Source organism: Rhinolophus ferrumequinum, chromosome 25, assembly GCF_004115265.2.
Source record: "Rhinolophus ferrumequinum isolate MPI-CBG mRhiFer1 chromosome 25, mRhiFer1_v1.p, whole genome shotgun sequence".
Classification (NCBI taxonomy): Eukaryota; Metazoa; Chordata; class Mammalia; order Chiroptera; family Rhinolophidae; genus Rhinolophus; species Rhinolophus ferrumequinum.
In genome coordinates, this window is record NC_046308.1 from 19,475,741 (window position 1) to 19,495,448 (window position 19,708).

The 19,708-nt window shown below is 56.0% G+C and overlaps 1 protein-coding gene across 3 annotated transcripts; it reads right to left on the reverse strand.

Moving 5' to 3' along the window:
- Positions 1 to 13,030: 13,030 nt before the first annotated feature.
- On the reverse strand, positions 13,031 to 17,510 carry CASTOR1 (cytosolic arginine sensor for mTORC1 subunit 1). 3 transcript variants are annotated; one of them, XM_033097228.1, is made up of 9 exons: positions 17,285 to 17,510; positions 16,613 to 16,683; positions 15,273 to 15,460; positions 15,055 to 15,187; positions 14,659 to 14,782; positions 14,086 to 14,199; positions 13,895 to 13,977; positions 13,712 to 13,806; positions 13,031 to 13,601 (listed from the first exon to the last, which is right to left on the reverse strand). In XM_033097228.1, exons 1-9 carry the CDS (start codon positions 17,395 to 17,397, stop codon positions 13,533 to 13,535), a joined length of 990 nt encoding a protein of 329 aa, XP_032953119.1. In that variant the 5' UTR covers positions 17,398 to 17,510; the 3' UTR covers positions 13,031 to 13,532. The 3 variants fall into 3 exon arrangements, with proteins under 3 accessions (XP_032953119.1, XP_032953118.1, XP_032953120.1); XM_033097227.1 differs by having other exon boundaries at positions 14,659 to 14,785; XM_033097229.1 differs by lacking the exon at positions 14,086 to 14,199 and having other exon boundaries at positions 14,659 to 14,785.
- Positions 17,511 to 19,708: the final 2,198 nt, after the last annotated feature.

Below are 19,708 nucleotides of genomic sequence, written 5' to 3' on the forward strand. Positions count from 1 at the left end.
CGGAGCGATTGGCCAACACCTCGTGAGGTGGGTGGGGAGGGGGAGGGGGAAGGGCAGGCCTTCTGGGAACATGACCCCAAAAACCAAAGTTTCCACGGGCGGCCAATGGGTGCTGGGTACGGTGGCATGCCTGCTCCTCCTCCTGTTTTCTTCGAATTCGTTCTTCGAGGTCACCCCCACGCCCAAGGATGATGCAAACGACAGCCTCAGCCTTCCTGCGGTGAACAGGGAGCAAGGGGGTCCATGCCATCTGCAGGGTGCTGTGTCCGGAATAGAGAGAAGAGTCTGCCAGCCAGGTCCCTTGATGGCCCACAGGTCACTCTCAGCCCAGGAGCCATCAGCCTCCCAGGCCACTGTGGTTTGGGGCTGAGGAGAGTGAGACATCTTCCTTCTTGAGTGCCCTTCGCGCCCTCCTGCTGGGGCTGTTGGGACATCTGTGAACGGAAACCACTGGGCTCTGGGCACAGAGCCAGACCCAGGCTGGCAGCCCTGAGATTGTGGTTCTGGCCTCAGGACCTGCGTCCCCCAGTGGGACTCCAGGCTGTCTCCTTCCCCCACCATGCACCTTCCACACAACCAGCCTTCCCCATCCTCAGCCCATTGCCACCGCCAGTCCCTTTCTCTACAGACAGGGTTCTTGGAGCGAGAAAAACAGATCAGGGTTCAAGCCCACTGCCAAGCTGTGTGACCTGAGGCAAATTGCTTAATCGCTCTGGGTCTCAGAGGCCCTACCTGTAAAGTGAAAATGAGAAAAGCATTCCCTAGCCCACTTCACAGGGCTGCTGCCAGTCATGGACATAAAAGGCAAGTTCTTTGAAGGAGAAAGGAAAGATACGAAAGTCTAATTCCAAGTACTAGCTGTCGGGGGTGTGAGATGGGGAGTGGAGGAGATGGGGAAGCTGTGAGCTCAGAGGGGAAGCCGGGGTGGGGAGTCACCGTGGTGACGGTTGGGGACCAGGTTTCACTTTCAAAGATAGTGATCATGGGTTGGCCCTCCGTGTCTCACAGACCTCTGCACATCAGAATGAACGGGCCCTGGAGACCACGCGTCCCTCATCCACCAGCTACTTCACAGTGGGGTAAACTGAGGCCTAAGTGAGGGCAGACCAAGAGGCGGGGGGCTGGCCCAGGCCTCCAAGCCAGGCCTGGTGGCTCCAGCACACCTACCAAGGCTGAAAGAGGGTCATTGGCCTGCACCCTCAGGAGCCTGGCAGGGAGGAGGGTGTCAGAAGGCTGGCGAGCCAGGGTGGGAGGCTGCCAGGGAGACCTGAGCTGTTCCAGCTGGGGAGAGAATTGGGCCTGTGAAGCCTGGACTAGGAAAGCCGAGGTGGCCAGGGCCAGGTGCCCTCTGTCTGTCCCCCCTCTGGTACCCATCATGACCACTAAGGCTGTTCCCTCTGTACATAGTCCCATCATCAATCATTTATTCATTCAACAAATTTTCATTTGCCCCCACTCTATGCCAGCCACTCCCAGGTGCTGAGGATCCAGCAGTGGGCAAAACCAGACGCACGCCCATGCCCAGGGGCTGCTCCTCCTCCTCTACCCACTTGCTGGCACCAAGCACGGTGCTCACTACACCACGCCCAATCACCCCACCTTCGCCACCCCCAAAGGTCAGTTCTGGATTCTCCTCCTGAGCATGTCGCTTCCGCTAAATTCCTCATTTCTGTGCCCACCCCCGCAAGGCCGCTTCCTGTGCCCATGCCTTCTGCATTTCACATCCTTGATCTCATCTAGCAACAGCCCTGGGAGGGGGAATGGCTGGGCAAGGATGCATCAGCTCCCTTTCATAAGGAAACTAAAATTCAGAGAGGCTCAGGGCCTGGCTCCAGGCGGGAGAATCAGGTCCCGCCGGAGAGCTTCTTGCCCCTCTCAGCGACTGCGGACCGACCTCCACACTCGGGGGACAGCCATGTGCTTTGCCTTGTTCTCCCCTCCGCATAGTCCAGGGAGGCCAATTGTCTCCTTGGTTGAAAGAAGCCTCTGAGGCCCAAAGACATGAAGTTGCTTTGCCTGAGGTCACCCTGCGTGGGATCATGAAGAGGAGGGGGCCACTCAAACCAGGGCTGTTGAAAGGGAAAGACCACTCTCTGAGCATATGGCTCATTGAGGTGCCCAAGCAGGTCCCAGGGACAATGGCTGAGACACTGGTTTGCTCGAGTGGCCGTGCCAAAATACCACACTGGGTGGCTTACATAAAAGAAATGTATTTTCTCACAGTCCTGGAGCTAGAAGTCTGAGATCAAGCTGTCAGCAGGGTCGATTTCACCCCGAGGCCTCCCTCCTTGGTTTGCAGACGGTGTCTTCTCATTGTCTCCTGACATGGCCCTCCCTTGGTCTGTGCGTGTCTGTGCCCTAATCTCTTTTTATAAAGACGCCAGCCATATTGGATTAGGGCCCACCTATATGAGCTCATTTTACCTTAATCACCTCTGTAAAGGCCCCATCTCCCATTCTGGGGTACCGGAGGTTTGTACTTCAACCAATGTATGAATTAGAGGAACGCCATTCGGCCCATAACAGCTTATAAGAAGAGGGTATGGTTGGAGGGCTGCAGGAAATGTGGACACTGGTGAAGACGCCACAGCTGGGGGGAGGGGCCAGTGATGGGCAGGAGGACAGGGAATGGCCCCAAGGTGAGGAGGCCTGGCTGCCCATTCGATCAAAGCGTGAAGCGAAGATGCGTCAGCGTTTCTGGTGAGGTCAGCACCCAGTGACGTCCCTCTCGCCAGCAGGAAAAGCTTGCAACACAGCCCAGCCAGTATAAATAGGCTCCCCAACCACAGGGCCCGGGCTGTCCCCTCTTCCCGGGGCCACGTCAGCCAGTGCCGCGTGATTTGGAGGGGAAGAGAGGATCGGCTTGGTTCCTCAGAACTGCTGCTTCCTTGCTTTCCGGCCCACCCTCTGGCTGCAGGGCCTTTAAATGCAAGGACAGAACCTGGGGTGGTCTGCGGGACAGGTCAAAATTGCAGGCCGCTCCTCTGGTCCATGGGGTGGAAAGACGATGGCCCCTAACCTGCTGGGTGAAAGGAGGAGACCAATATGCCTGTGAGCCCAGTGTTCCTGGCCCAGTCACATCCCCTTTCTGAGCCTCCGTTTCCCCTCTGTAGACCACAGTAGTACAACTTAACAATCAAGAGACAAACAACCCAATTAAAAAATGGGCAAAGGATGTGGATAAACATTTCTCCAAAACAGAGAGACAAGTGGACAATAAGTACATGAAAAGATGTTCAACAGCGTTAGACAAAAGGGAAATGCAAATCAAAACCACAATGAGATACCACTTCACACCCACTAGGACGGCTGTCATCAAAGACAGACAATAACATGGAGAGAACGTGGAGAAATCTGAGCCCTGCTAAACTGTTGGTGGGAAATACAAAGGTGCAGCCACTTTAGAAGATAGTCTGGCAGCTCCTCATATGGTTAAACATAGAGATGTCAGTCACCCAACTGTCCCACACCTACATACATACCCAAGAGAACTGAAAATGTGTGTTAACACAAAAATTTGCACACAAATGTTCGTAAAAGCATTTATTCATAAGAGCCAAAAAGTGGAAGTGTCGTGCGGGGTGTCAGGCAGGGTCTCTGTTCCCACTCCCCACATAAGAACGCAGGACATGGTGAGGCCAAAAAGGAACACCCACGGAGCCATAGGTAGGGGAGTCATACCACTATACTCTCACTGGCGGCTGGGTTGGAGACACAGGAACCAGGAGCAACACAATTCTCAACCCTCACTGTGCCGCTTGCAGACTCAGCCACCATCTTCTTGCTAGCTCCCCCTTTTTTGCTAGCCTAGCCATGGCAGTTATATTAGTGCCCAATGGCTCACTGGTTACAGCTGACGGCCAACTAGCCACAGCTGATGGCCATTTGATCACAGTCGACGGCCATTTACTACCTGAGCCAGCACCTTTCTATGTGAGGCCGAGAGCCTGGAAACTGCTTTTTGGGGCTCTGTCCCCACAGGAAGCAACCCAAATCTCCAACAGAAAATGGATTTAAAAAACTGTGGTCTTTAGAACTTCTGGAAGGAACCCAGCCCTTCATGTACCTTGATTTTAGCCTAGTAAATGTTATTTTGGATTTCTGGCCTCTAGAAGTACAAGATAAATGTTTTGCCTTAAGTCACTAAAAAAATAAAAATAAAAAATGGTCTATCCATACAAGAGAATATTATTCAGCCATGAAAATGAAGTACTGATGCATGCTACAGTAGGGGTGAACTTCAAAAATATTAAGTGAAAGTAGCCAGTCACAGGGGCGGCCAGATGGCTCAGCTGGTTAGAGCGCGAGGTCTTTGCCGGTTCAATTCTTGCATGGGATGGTGGGCTGCGCCGCCTGCCACTAGATTGAAAACGGCAACTGGACTTGGAGCTGAGCTGCGCCCTCCACAACGAGATTGAAGGACAACGACTTGACTTGGAGCTGACGGGTCCTGGAGAAACACACTGTTCCCCAACATTCCTCAATAAAAAATAATAAAAAAAAAAGTAGCCAGTCACAAAAGACCCCATATTTTATGATTCCCTTTATATGAAATGTCCAGAATAGTAAATCTATAGAGACAGAAAGCAGATTAGTGGTTGCCAGGGTCTGGGGGTCTGGGGATGGGGAGTGATAGCTGATGGGTGCAGGGTTTCTTTTGTGGTGATAAAATGTTTTTGAATTAAGCTGTGGTGATGGTAGTCCATTCTTGTGAATACACTAAAAACCACTGATTATGCACTTTAAAATGATGCGTATGATGGTATGGGAATTGTACCTGGATTTTTAAAAATGCAGTGGCAAATGCTGCCTTCCAGGATGATTCGCATAATTCAGTGAGATCGTGGCCAAAAGTGCGTGTCCCTTAGCAGGTGCTTAGTAAACTCTTACCCACCAGCCACTGGGGCAGACGAAGGCTCATGTTTGTTTATGTCACAGGGTGGCTTTAGTGATGGTTGGGAAAGACATCATTACATAAGCCCGGGGCGAGCAAGACTCTACCCATGAGGTCAGCAAGGTCACCGTGGACTGGGGGATATTTGGCTGGAGACCTGCTACACAGTTCTTCTGGGACCTGGTGTGTCCCAGGTGTGGAAAGCCACGTCCCACCTCAAATTGGATAACTGATCCTCCTTCCAAGAAGACCTGAACTGCAGGGAGGGAGGAAAGGAAGGAGAGAGAGAGAGAGAGAGAGAGAGAGAGAGAGAGAGAGAGAGAGAGAGAGAGAGAGAGAGAGAGAGAGAGAGAGAGAGAGAGAGAGAACTCACTTCTGGGCAGGAACCTGTTACTATCTGCCTCACCCTAGACTGGGCCCCTCTGCTGGGAATCCGAGTCAAGGAGAAGGCAGGTGGCAGCCAATGAGTCTCCTCTGAGGTAGAATGACCAGGTGACGAGGGGGCTGCCCTGCTGTCTGCTCTCTGACTGGCCTGGAATCCCACCTCCTCACCACCACCTGGCCACCCTCCCTGAACCCTGGGGTCTCTCTGTGAGGTGAGGGGACAGGTGAGATGACCACAGAGCCTATAGAGGGCCCATAATCCCAGAAGCCCCACGGGGTCCCTTAGCAGCTCTAAGCACTGAGAAGTCACTGTAAGTAAAATAACCCTAAGCATTCACCGAGGATAGGGAGTCCAATGAGTCCTGACTTTTGTCAAGATGGCAACATACAATGCCAATTTTGAAACATCACATTCTTGCCAAAAATGTTTTGGTGTCCAGGCACGCACCCAGTGGTGATAATCGGCACCTTTCTGGAGCCCTTCTGTGCGCTGGGCCCAGTTCTGAGCATTCCACATGGGCGAGCTCATTGAATCCTTGCAACCACCTTATGAGGCAGAAATCGTTGTCTCCATCCTACAGATGGGGAAACTGAGGCCTGAGAGGTGGGGTACTTGGTGGAAGCTCACACAGCTGGGAGGGAGCAAAGGGCTCAACCAAAATGAAAACAACAGGCTCTCAAAGTGAGGAGATGGGAGATACACTCCCTTAGGAGGCAGCTGCCAGAGGCAAGGAGGAGGGCCTGGCAGTATTTCTGTAGGTCTGGAAAGATAACACTTTCTTTGAATGCAGAATGCAGAGAAAAAGCTGCTACATATACGAGATAACTGCATGAGGCCACATGCAAACAGGACCCCATAGGACCAGAGAGAAAGGCAAGGAGGGGGAAACAGAGCCACTTGCAAAATAGCTTTGCTGCCATTTCAGCCCTCTGGAGGGTCTTGTACAACACAGCCTGGTCCTGCTCCCTCCCTTCCCATTGCCCTTCAGGCAGGGCCAGTCATTACCAGGCCCTATTCATCTCTCCCAACCCCCTCACACCTCTGTAGCCTGCCACCTGCCTGACCCTCCTCAGCTCCTCAGGGGAGCCAAGTGCTCCGCCCAGGGCCTTTGCACGTGCTGTCCTCACTTCCTGAACACGCCACCTACTCAACTGCCACCTGGACATCAAGGTCCAGTCCAAGCTTCACCGCCAGGTCCAAGGCCTCCCTAACCTTTCTCCAGCCTGGCTTGGGCCTGCCCCTGCTCCCCTGCCCCCCCACCCAGAGTTCCATGCACCCCTCTTTGTAGCACTCTTCAGTGTTGTAAACTTTTACAACTGTGGGGTTGTCGCCTCAGCCAGACTGTAAATTTCGAGGGTGAGCACTGTGCGGTGACTCCCCATGGCCCTTCTCCAGAACACAGCACCGGCCCCAAATGTGATAGGCGCTCAGTAAATCCTTAATGAATAGATGAATGCATGGTGTATAGATGTGGCCATCTGTAGAAGGTCTTCTGTGGTCTCTAGGGTGCAGGATCCAGACATGCCCCCATCCCACATCTAGTGCCCCTGCAGCCAGGCCTCTAAAAGTGCAGGTCCACCTCACTGCCAGGCGGCAGCAGGTTCTCTTGGAGTCTTTAGCATGCCCTCTCCTGGTCGCCTTTCCCCAAGGAAATCAGAATCATATCACTCACAATACACCGAAGCACATGATCTCTTTTTGGGGAAGCCTCGATGTCAAAGATGCTGACTTTTTCCTTTATGATAATTTTTCAAAAGCAAATTCACAATCTATTCTTTCACTCTCTGCAGATGTCAACACTTTCCTGGAAAACGAACTGAAAAAGAAAAAGGCAAGGCATTCCTCCTGCTTCTTTTAAAGAACTCACTTCACAGCAACTTCCACCTAAGCGGCACCTAACAGCCTCATAGAAAGGGACCAATCTTCACATGAAGAGACAATCCTACATTTTGAAAACCAGACAAATCATGGTGGCTTTTCAGTCCTTCATTCAGTTTATATTTAAGTACATGCCAGGCACCAGTATTGGTATAGGAGATAAAATGCCTGGCAAGAAAGACAAGGCTTATAGAGTGAGTGAAATTATTATAAATGCCTTTTTATATCTGGGTTCTGAATGGTGAATAAACACACACACACACCAATATCCAGCCTGGAAGGCGCCTGCAAGACCCATTGGTCAGGCTGCCCATTTCTGGCCACAGGAGAGGATCCCACCCAGCCTGGGCCTTGGTAGTATTCCTGGGTCTAACAATACACCCGCATCCTGCATCCTTCCCAGGACTAATGTCAGACCCAGGAGACGTGCCTCCCTCTTGTGGGTGGGGTTTCTGAGCCAGGATGTCCCTGACCTTACACTGTGGAAAGCCATCTTCCTCAACCCCATAGAGCGGGGGTGGGGTCCTGCCAAGCAGGTGAGAACGTGGCCAGCATGCTCAGGGAGACTGAGTGATTTCTCTGAGCCCCTGGTCCCTGCTTGAAGCCCAGACCAACCACACAGCGTGTCCCAGCTACACAGGACATGATGGCAGTCTCTTTTCTGCTGGTTGAGCTAGTTTCCTGGCACTTGCAGGGGGGAGTCCTTAGTCTAGCCGCAAGCATGAGGATGGGGGCAGGAGGGGTGGAGGGCATGGAGGGAGGAAGTGGGATGGGTTCGGAGCATTCTCTTGGTGCCAGCTGCACCAGCACAGTAAGTGAAGCAAAAGCTCAGAAACTTTGCTCAACAGAGACAGATGGGGGAACTGGCCAGCGTCCCCGTGGGGCTGTCTACAAATGACAGCCCTGGTCCCAAGGGGAAGCCCAGGACACAGAGGTGGGACTCACTCGCAGGGATACTGACTAAACCTGGGGCAGGTGCCAGGAAGACCTGCCTTCTTCTCACTCTTGTTCTTGGGGAGACATCAAGGAAACTCTGGGCGTTTATCTTGATCTTAAACAAAAAAGAAACAAATCCTGCAGCTCCAAGGGGAGAGGAGGCCATCAAAGCTTGCTCTATCCAAGGGCCTGTTGGTGGCCATTCATGGGGTAAGGGGTCCAGGGCACCCTGTCCACAGATCAGGTATGTAAGGAAGAGAAGAAGAAGACAACATGGCATTAAACAAAAATGCTGTCCACCTCCACAGTTAAGAAGGCAGATCTTAATATCCAAAAGGTAAGAATAAGTCAAATGTCCATCAACAGATAATGGTTAAAAAATGTGGTATGTTCATACAAGGGAAAATTACTCAGCCATAAAAAGAATGAAGTGCTGACGTATGATACCACCTAGATGCGCCTTAAAAACGTTATGCTGAGTGAAAGAGGCTAGAAGCCAAAAGTCACATATTATACAATTCCATTTATGTGAAATGTCATGAACAGGGAAATCCAGAGAGACAGAATGCAGATTGGTTGCCAGGGGCAGAGGGGAGGGGGAATGGGGCATGATAGCAAATGGGGACGGGGTTTCCTTTTGAGGGGATGCACATGTCTTGGAACTAGATAGAAGTGAAGGTTGTACAATTTTGTGAATGTACTAAATGCCACTGAGTTATTCACTTTAAAATGGTTAATTTCATATGGTGTGAATTACACATCGATTGAAAACCTTTGTTTAAAACAAGGCTGAGCTTAAGAACACAGCAACCTCAGGAAAACCAAGGGGCTAGAAAGCAGACAGTTGGCTGCCCAGGGGGAGGAGCGCCAGAGAGCCTCCCACAGCCTCTCCTGTGTTACTGCCTGGTTAGCATCTGTGTCAGGTCTCATTTGTCCACTTAGAAAAGCCTCACCTCAACTGAAAGGCCAGGGCATGCAGCTTCCAGGAAGGGAGGTTTCCGGCTTTGGGGTAGAACAAGTCTAGGGTGAGGCACCGAATGGCAGGGCAGCCAGGAGATCTGGTGCCGGATGGAAGGTCTCAAAGCCAGACTTCCTGAGGAGGGAGCTGCCGAAGGCTGAAGACCAGGGAATGATGGGACACACTAGGGTTGTGCTGGGGAAAATGTGCTTGTGCAGCCAGATGAGGGGGAGACCAAGGCAGGGAAACCAGCAGGAAGTCTGAGGCAGCAACACAGGGGGACAACCGTGGGCTGAATCAGGGACCTTGGAAGTGTGGGTGTCATGGTGGAGGGCCCAGGCCAAGGGGCTTGTGCAGTGGGGCAGAAAGCAGGGCCAGGCTTGCTCTGGGCTGCAGACAGAGATGGAGTGGGAGGTGAGGTAGGAGGGAGACCAGGGAGGATGCGGCTGAGGCAGCCGGGGGCGAGGGCAGAACGTGGACGGCGGTGGGGGACACACACAGAACAGCCTTCCACTCCCCTGGTGACTACAGGGAGCTGGGCCTTCAGAGATCAGGGAGAGGCAGGGAGGCCTGAGGGGATATGGGTCCAGGGAAGGAAAGTGAACAAGCGGGTACATATGGGCACATGTGAGAACATGAAAACACAAAAGATGCACGTGTGTACACACGGACATAAAAAAGTCCCCTAGCTGCAATAAAAAACAGACACACAGAAACACGAAGTACATAGGCTCACATGTGCACACGCAGGCATAGACGCACATTCCAGCAACACAGGACACATGCAGAGATGGAGCCAAGTACACAGCTGACGCTCACACATAATGGGATGCATGGACAGCCACAGACACACAGACCTCCAACAGAGACACAAGTACACACCGGGATACACCGATAGAGACATGTAAATGGACACACACACTTTCCGCCGAAAGACTCATTTGTACAGATGCACATAGCCAGCACTGACTGCAAATATAGTCCTGCATATACATACCCAAGTAGCACACGGACACCCAAGCGGCTCACCCATCTGCTTGGAGCCATGGCCAACCCCCTGGGAAGGAAGCTCTGGGCAGCCCCATGAGGCAGCCTTGGCTCAGAAACCCCCTGGGAAAGTGAGACACAAACCGCGGCCATTGCTCAACACATCCATCCGGCCTGGCCCAGGGTCAGGGAGGAGCCAGGGCCAGGCCTCGCGTGCCTGCCCACGCACTCGTTGCCACCGGCAGCAGACACCAGCCACCAACGCAGACAGCTGGGATTGCAAGGGATCTTGCAAAATCATTTCATCCCTCAGGGTTCAGCTAAAGTGTCCCTTCCCCCAGGGAACCTTCCCAGGCTCCTGTGGGCACGGTGAACCTTCCTTTTGAATTCCGATATGGCCATGCCCAGCTGTGTGACCTTGGGCAAGTCACTTTAGCTCTCTGTGCTTCATTTCCCCGTGTATAGGGGGATAAAGAACGTGTGTTGAATACATAAATGAACAGGGCACCCCTCCCCCTCTCCCACACAGCGATGGGGGAAGCAGCTTCCCCATGCTCAAGTCAGCTGGCCACAGACTGGGCTCCCCTTCCTGGCTCCTGCCTAGTCCCTTCCCACCCACTGGGATCCCGGGGCCTGGTGGAACATCCAGAAGGTGTGTCGTTTATTCTTCTCTCTACATAGACCCAAGAAGCCAGCTTTGGAGCAATCAGCCAGCATGGCCCTGCCTGGCACAGGGATGGGGGTGATGACTTTAAACCCTGAATTTCTGCTTTAATGTCTTCGAGGAGGACTTAAGAGGTCACTTCCTCTGTATGGGCATGAAAATAAGGGTGGAAATGCACAGCTGACTCTTCCCGCCTGAGGTTTCCTCATCTCCCGTCCCCACCCACCCGAGTCCGCCACCCAGGTCCACATCCTCCTGGCAGATGGTGGACACCACGCTGGCGGTCTTAGGGCCGAGAGCACCTTCCCATGCCCTGAGGAGCCGTGGACAGGGCCCTCCCAGGCCCAGGCTGCCGCCTTTATGAGGACGAGCTCTCAGGTCTGGGGCCTGGACCCTCGCCCTCAGGAGGAGCTGTGCTGATGTGGACAGGTGAACTAAGGCTCCCAGGGCTGGGACAACAAGGACACAGGCTGCACGCCGGGGACTCCCCCAACCCTGCTTCTGAGGGACCCAAGCTGAGCCCAGCTCCAGGCCTGAGCTGACAGACTGCCTTCATTCGCCCTAGGACCCTCCGGGGGCCTCGGAGGGCATGAGGTGGTTCTGCAAGTCCCCACCTCAGCCTGGAACAGCTCAAGGCCTGTCTGCTGATGGCATGCAGAGAGCTTCAGGTGCGGGTGAGGCCCAGGGTCACAGCTCTAGAAGGCACCCCTTCTTAGCTGAGTGTCCCCAGGCACCTCCCAAACCCTATTACCCTGACTCTAGTGGGTCTCAGTCTCCCTGGCGCTGCCAAAGCACGTGTCCCTTTTTGTAACCCACTGAAGGCTGAGAGCTGGCCCAGGGACTCCCATGGATACTCTGGGAGCTAAAACCCCTCCACACAGACACACTCACGTGGCAGACACACAAGGGAACACTGACCTCTAGGCCTGGGTCCCAGTGAGACCAGCCCACTAGGTATGCCTGTGGCCCCCTCCCCCAGACCGGTCCCATGGGCAGCCCCAAGAACTAATCGATGCTGGATTAGGATCTGGTTTGAGGGACCAGGCGAAGCCTAATGCCCTTGGAAAGCCAAGATGACAAAAATACCCAAATCAGGTAGAGACTTGGAGACAGACAGATGGACAAACCCTCAGAGCTGGATGTGTGACCAGCTCTCTAGCTGTAGGTCAGACAGTCCCAAGAATTCTGGTTCTAAAGCCCCCACCTCAGCCCAGGCTATCCCTTGAGTCAGGGTCCAGGGCAGGCCCTATAGGAATAAACAGAACCCCCTATACCCCATGAAAGACAAACTGTAAAGAAAGGTCCCCTCTCAGGGTCAAGGGGCATAGCACCTTGAAGGACCTCCTAGGTTTCCATGCACATGGGGAAACTGAGGCCAAGGGGAAGGTTCTGGCCCAGGGTCCCCAACTGCTCACTCACCGGGCCAGGATGCGCTCAGCTCCTCTGATCTGCAGCCCCCAGGTCCAGGGGCAGGGCGGGCGCCCTGCCAGAGGCCTGGCCCCCGTTCTGACTTTTCTGAGGAGCCACAGCACGCTGAGTACACCGAAGTCACACCCTTCTGCCCTTCCTGAGTGTGGGCGGGCCTGGGCTGAAGGCACCTGATAACCGACCCGGCGCATCTGTGGGGCCCATCGGGCCACAGTGGAATCCCAGCCTCAGAGTAAGGAGGTGGCCCCTCCGTGACGGGAAACCTGGGCCCAGATATGCTGACTGAGCCTCTGGCCCAGGCGTGTAGCCACTGAGAGCAGAACGGGCTCCAGGTGGCCTCCAGGCCCTGTCCTATCCTCCTGGCAAGGGAAAGCCCAGTGTGTGGACTCCCAGGTATCTACTGTGGCTGGCCCCCTCCCACCACTACTTAGGAGAACCCTGGTGCAAGAACTGAGCGATCTCTTGGCCAGCAAGGACTCCTGTGAAGGACAGCCAGACTCAGGCTTGGTCCAAAAGAAAGCAGGCAACAGACTAGAAGAAAGGTGCTCCTGGGCCCTCCCTTGAGGGAGTTTTGCAACAGGTCAGCCATACCTAAGGTGGCAGGGAAAGCTGGGGGATCCCCAAGCAGGAGTGTCTGGGAGTCTGCTCATGTTCAAAACCTTCTCGACTATACCAGAAGCCGCAAGGAACGAAGAAAGAGGCCAGACTTCAGAGCCAGGGCTCTGGATGGCTAAGTCACCTCACTTCTCAAAGCTTTGGTTTCTCATCTGGAAAATGGTGATGGCTCACTTACCGCTCTTGCTATGAGAACTGAGTGAGGTGAGGAGGGGAGACCAGGACCTCAGGCAGAGGGGCCTAGCTTCAGACAACCCCCAAAGACCACAGCCCAGCCTGGTCACTACAAGCCCTTTATTAACAAGTTGATAAAAAGAAAAAAGAGAGAGAGAGAGAGAGAGAGACGTAAAAATACTTTTCTTCGAGGCCCCGGGAGGGGGAGGCACTGTCGGAACTCACCTGGCGGGGGAAGGCAACCCAGCCAGAGGCAGAACGGAGATTAGGGAGCAGCTCTCCCAGGGCACTAAGGGGAGATGGCTTGGGCCTCAGGCAGGGAATGTGCAAACGCCGAGGCTGCCAGGGAGTGATGGGTTGAGGGCTTCCTAGTGGAAGCCCCGAGCACCGTGTTCCCGTGTGGGCAGACACGTGTGTCCACGTGAGAGCCGGTGCCTGCCGCAGCTTACATACAGACAGCAGAAGGCCCCTCCTTCTGCAGGGTCCCCCCGCACAAATGCAGGAGGAAGGAGAGGGAAGTGGGCTCATCCCAGAGCTTGAGGAAATAGCTTAGAGAAGTCTCTGGAAGCCTGGGGATGAGGAGGACCACAGAGGCCGCTGTTCCCCTTAGGCCTCATAAGCCCAGGCCCTCCTGCCGTCGCTGGAGGACCTCGATGACGCTGCCGATGCCGTCCTCAGGCACCTGTAGACAGGTGGGGGGAGGGCGGGGTCAGGGCTGCCCCGACTTCCTGCCCCTGCCCTTCTGGCCTCAGTGTCCCTCCAGGAGCCCCCACCACAGCCCATGGCGCTCACCAGGGCATGGTCAAAGTTGAAAGTGCTGATGTAGTAGGCAGAAATGTCGGCCGCAGCCAGGGGACCCGCGATCTGCGCCACGATCCCACATTCATCTACAGGTGGAGGAGGGGGCCATGTGGATCACCCTGGTCGCCCCACAGGCCCTTCCCAAGCCCCCAACACACAGGAAGCGGCTCTCACCAAAACCCAGGGGCTGTCCGCCAATGCGCACCATCCTCCACAGCTCTCCTGAGGAGCTGGTCAGCAGGAGGTCACTGGGGAACCTGGGGGAGGCAGGGGGCCCTGGTGACCTCAGAGTCTGACGCTCCACCTCCTTCCTCCCTGGGCCTGGCTTAGGGTCTGTGGCCCACCTGGGGTCAGGGGTCACATACTTTTTCTGCGTCTCGGCATCCATGACGATGGAGATGTAGCCCTCAATGAGGGAGAAGGCAAAGAACGTGATGGAGCTGGGTCCAGGATCGCCAGGGCCTGCCTCTTTGGGGGCACTGGGGAAGGACAGGAGGCTCACGTACCCTGCAGGCACCCAGCCCACTCCATCTCCTCCCAGCCAGGGAGCAGCAGCGCAGGCCTCCCGTCTCTGGGCCACTTTCCTTCCCTGTCAGAGGGCCCTAATATCCTGATGGCACTGGGTAGGGATGGGGGAGAAGGACGATGAATGCTGCCTGTGCTAAAGACGCAGGACCCCAGGGCCAGGGGGCCTGACCGGGTCACGGCTTGGGGGTGGCTTGGGGGTGGCTTCTCCCACACTCCAGGAGAGGGCTCCAGCTGCAGCATTGGGACTTTTCCTAAACATCAGTGAAGGGCATGTGGGCATCTCAGGCTGCTGGGAACCCAGACACAGAACAGGGCACAGAGGTGCAGAACCCAGGGACAGGTAGAAGGTGGTGGGACAGACCATAGGGAACAATAATGTGAGGACGAGACTAAGTACAAATGAGGCCCACCTGTGGGAGTAGAAGAGGACATCGATGAGGGTGGTGGCAATGGCTGGTAGCGTCTCAGGGTCCAGCGTAAGGACACAAAAACGGTTCTGCGGGCTCTGAATGGGATGCACCGTGGGGCTGGGCCCTGCTAGGGAGGAATCCGGAGGTGGAGGGTGAAAACAGGACTATGGGCTGGGGTGCCCCCTGGTGGCCGGCCAGGGAGGGGCCTGGGCTGGGTGTACAGTCCTCTACAGGAACCTGCCTTGATTTTCCCAGCCTCACCTCCCGGTCTTGTGAAGCAATCATTGTCAGCTAGTCTCCCCCTACACACAGACTCACCCACACAAGCAAAGGGCCCCAGTGAGAACAGGAGCCCCCACTCCCCACCCAGGTCTTGGTGTCAGAGGGCACCCTCACCATGCTGAGCTCGGGGAAAGCCATTGCTGGAATCATCCCTGGCAACAGGCACAGGCTCCCCGCCCACCTCTCGATAAATGTCGAACTCCTGGGCCAGCGTGTGAATCACCACAGACAGGTCCTGCTCCCGCACCTGGGCCGCAGGGACATGGCACATCACATGAGTCCCCGGGCACCCATGCCCACCCTGCCTGACAGCGGCCCCGTGGGAAACTCACCAGGATGAAGTCTGTCTGGTAAGTGGACAGCATGAGCACAGATACGTGGTGCTCGGCCAGCGGTGCAATGACGGAGCGGGCGATCTTGGTGACCCCAGCAGCTTGCACTGCTGTGCCGCTGTGGGATGATACGTTCATCACCAGCCATGTGGCCTCAGCCACTTGCAGGAACTCGGATGGGGGCAGCTCTGTGGGCACAGGGCACATGACCAGTCAAAGCCTGCAGGGCTGGCCCCTGCCCGTTTCCCTACCTGAGCCTTGAAGTGCTCTACCAAGGTAAGGTCAGGTCTGGAGACTGGGGCTATCTCCCTTCTACAAGTTCTGCTCTCGACACCTGCGTGTATGCAAGGACTGAGATGTGCTCCAGCTTCTGTCCTGCCAGGGATTGAAACCTTCCAGTTGAGATCTGAGCTCCAGACTCAGACAGACCTGAGTTCAAATCCCAGCTTCACCTTTTACTTGCTGTTGACCTGGTGCAAATGATTCAGTCTCAGTTTCCTCATCTGTAAAATGGGATGACTGTATGTACCTCATTGCAGTGTTCTGTGGGTTAACAGAAGCTTTATACCACGTGACACCACGAGGGGGCGCCACCAGAATGGATTGGCTGGGGGGTGTCCTTTCCCCTTAACTAAACCAAACTTGGCTGCAGTACAAACAGGGAAACTAAGGCCTGAAGCAGTGCAGTGGGTGATGGACCAAGCTCCCGGTGGCTGGCCTGAGACTCCAGGCCTGTGAAGATGGGTCAGGCTGGAAGGAGTGGGAGCCAGATGTCAGCTCCATGGGGCCAGAAGGACCAGGCTGGCGTCCAGTCCAGAACAGGGGACCTGGGCCAAGGTGGCTGCTAATTGCTCAAACATAAGCCCCTCAGGACCCTGCCCTGGGCTGGCTGCCTGCTCCTGCATTCCTTCCCCAACCCTAAGACTCCTGGAGTTTCCAGACCAGCCCCGGAGGGAATGACCAGAACCAGGGAGGGAAGTCCAGGGGGAAATAATGGCCAGGGAGATATAACAGCCATAGGAACCCCTGATTCTTGCCAACAAGCATAATTGAGGGCCTACTGCTGGTCTGGGGCTGCTAAGTGGCCCTCACACACAGCCCATTTATAAAGCCCTTATGGGACCCTATTAAATCAGAACCCATTTTACATAAGAGGAAACAACAGCTCAGAGAGGGGAAGTGACTTGCTCAAGGTCACACAGCCAGTGAGTAGCGGAGTCAGGTAAGAACCCAGATCAAACTGCCTTCGAGGCTTCAGCTCTTGGGACACTGGACCCCAGCATCTGGTGAGAATTCCCCAAAGAGGGGAGCGCGACATCCCTCCCTAGCCCAGCCCCCACCTTTGAAGCCCTCCTCGTCCACCATGAGCGTGTAATCCTCGGGAGTCTCCGTCAAGCTGAAGAACTTGCACCTGGTTGGGGGTGGGGGGAATCTTCAGTCTGGGTTGGGCAGAGGGGGCAGGTAGACTTCGCTCCATCCGCCCCTAAAGACCCACGCCGGGCTCCTCCCAGCCCCCTCAAGCCTCAATTTTCTCCCAATGGCCGTGGGGTGTGGGACCCAACTTCTGAATAGCGAACTGTTTTCCGCCTCCTGAACTTCGCAGGAGCCCCCCGCCCCTCCATTCCAGGAGGGAGGAGAGGCTCACCCGCAGCGATAGCCCCGGGGCGTCGGACCTTGGGTCCCCTAGACCGGCCCCTCTGACCCGATGGGAGGCGTCTGGAAGAAACTCTTCGCAGTCGCCAGGAAGGAATACCCCCACCCCATTTGACACCACTCGAAATTAAGCATTGCACACCCACGGCTGTTTGCGCCTTAACTGGCCCCGGATAGGCGGCGGTCCCAGGGAGCGTAAGCACAGGCCGGATGGCGGCCGGGGGGTGGGGTGGAAGAGCACTCCCCGCCCGCTCCCGCTTGCCCCAGCTCGCCTCGTGGCGACTCTACAATCTCCCGACCCCGTACCGAAGCGACAGTGGAGCCCACCCCAATCTGTGCCCCGGAACCCGGGCGCGCACCGGCTTCGGCGGGGCAGGAATAGCAGCTTGATAAGTGGGTGCGTGTACAGCCAAAGACCGGGGCGGGCGAGGCTCAGCACCCGCACCCGGTGCTCTAGGATGTGCAGCTCCATCGCGGTCGGCGCGGACCGGACCCCGCCGCCAACCAGACCCAGGCCGCGCCGGGGGCGGGGCGGGGGAGGCGGCGCCGGAGGCTTAAAGGAGCCGCTCCGCGGCCGCTTCCACGCCGCCCGCTACTCCCCGAACCCGCCCAGTCCCTCGCCGCGTCCTGCTCCCTGACGGCCACGCCCTGAGGGACGCGCGGCCTATCCGGGGTGGCCACGCCTCCTTCTAACGCCAGAGCCTCACCCAGCTCCTCTAGTCCACCGAGCCCCGCCCCGGATGACTCCGCCCCTTTAACATTGGTTTAGTTTAGGGAATCACCAGCTGACCCCATCCCGGTCGAGTCCTCCAGACCCGGCCGGGCCGCGCCCCCTCTCCGGGCTCCGCCCATTCCACCGGTCGAGGCTGGGATGGGAGGCTTGCGTGAAATGTGGGGTTACGTCCTTTGGGCCCCCATCTGGGCCTTATGATTGAGGTCGTTGAGGCTTTGGAAGGGCCATGAGGTGAACCGGGGCTCAGCTGGGACCAGAGTGTTGCCCCCAAACCGCTGGGGCATGAAGGGGTAGGGGTGCGCTCTGCAGCCCTGGCAACCCTGTGATTCTCTTCCAATAAAGTATCCTGGTGCCTTTCTCCTTCCTCTCATAGAAGACTCCCCACTAGGGTCACAGAGATAGGAAGGGCCCCATCCACCTCTGTCTGAGCAACTTACTGTTGGGTAGGGCCGTGAAGGTGGTCAGGCCTAAGGCGGCCCCTCAAAACTAAGTGCTTGGGCCAGGAATGCCCAAGGCCCAGACTTCAGGGTAGTCAGATCTCAGACCTGAGAACTGAGCCCTGCTGAGGCCTCCCAAAGCCTGCGGCCATTAGTAGAACCCAGTCGGCCTGAGCACATCTAAACTTGCTTCATGCCCAAGGAGGCCCCCAGTGCTGGCAGATGCCCCAGATCTGAGGCTTGTTAGGACCAACTTGGGCTCGTTTCAACGTGGGGACTGGGTTCTGCTCAGGCCTCCTCAGGTTGAAGACCCCAAGGCTGAGCAGCCATCCGCACACCGAGGCTGCCCCTGTAGCAAGACCGAGCATGCTCTGGGGGACACTTGTCTGGGCAACACATTCTCAAGCTTCAGATCTGCGGCTTTGAACGGAGCAGGTTAAAGCAGGCCTGCACAGGCCTCCTGCCTGCTTAGGAGCCTCCACTGTAGGTGGGTGGATACGGGGCAGTGCCTTCCCCCACTGGACTCCGGCTCAGAGGGTTCATGTGGAACACTGTGCAGCTGCCACATCCTGGCTGTCCCCTGGAGGGTCAGGGGGAGGGGACCGTCAAAGGCTGAGCCCCTCAATTATCAATGATACAGTTGGGATGGGAAACCACAGGAGGGAGGGCTGGGAGGTAGGAAGTGGATGGCCTGGACAGGCTTATGTGAACTTTGACCTCCTCAGGCCTCAGTATCCCCAGCTGTACCAGGACAAGGTGTCCCAGGCTGAAGGCTTTGGGATGCCTGAAAATTCCTAGGGAGACTCTACTCCTCCCTCTCCTGTCCCCTCCCCCCATGGCACAGCCCAGCTTGGTGGCCTGCCAGGAACAGCCACTATTGTTTGACTGGAAAAGCTGCTTCCTCAGCAGAAGGGAGGGGTCCTCTCCCAGGGACACTCTGTCCGTACCCTCGCCAGTCATCAGGTTGTGACCATAGCGCCTGCCTGGACCCTCAATGACAGTCACCTGGCACCCTGGTCGGGAGAGGTAGCTGAGGGGCTCTGGGTGCAAATTTGCACCAGCTTCACCTTTCCCACTCAGCGCCTGTTTCTTCATCTGTCAAATGGGGATAATAACAGAGCGTACCCAATCAGCTGGTGACACAACCAGTCCCATGTGGCACGTTAAGTGCTCAGTAAATGACAGGCGGCCTTCTATCAAAGACCCGGACTTCTCCTCTCACGCTTCTCCTCCTGGGCTGAACATGTGAGAGCATTCGTGGTCTCCCCACCCTGGCACCAGCACCCAACCCAGAATGAACACTCAGAACCTTACTGGGGTCCAAAGTGGCATCCAGGCCAGGCCTTGAGGAGGAAGACCCTTAAAGAGCTCCTCCCCATCAGTGACGAGTGGGATCAAGGCTGCCGCTGGCGCAGACCCTGCTTTGCCCCAGCACTGGGCTCCGGCCCTGGTGACCCTTACCCATGGCAGATGGTGGGCACGGGGCACAGGGATGGAGTGAGGGGAACAGGGGCTGGCCCTGGACTTGACATCCCCCCTGGCAAGGATACTTCTCAGAGAGGCTCAGGCACCGGGGGTGGCACTCCCTTCCCAGTTCCTAGCTGCACACCAGC

Bases quoted from the DNA above. Each gene is read 5' to 3' on its own strand.
- CASTOR1 (XM_033097227.1), bottom strand. From the start codon at position 17,397: ATGGAGCTGCACATCCTAGAGCACCGGGTGCGGGTGCTGAGCCTCGCC. The intron at 16,684-17,284 runs GTGCGCGCCCGG...ACCCCCAACCAG, and splicing joins TTCCTGCCCCGCCGAAGCCG to GTGCAAGTTCTTCAGCTTGA. The intron at 14,200-14,658 runs GTGGGCCTCATT...GTCCTTCCCCAG, and splicing joins GTCCTCTTCTACTCCCACAG to TGCCCCCAAAGAGGCAGGCC.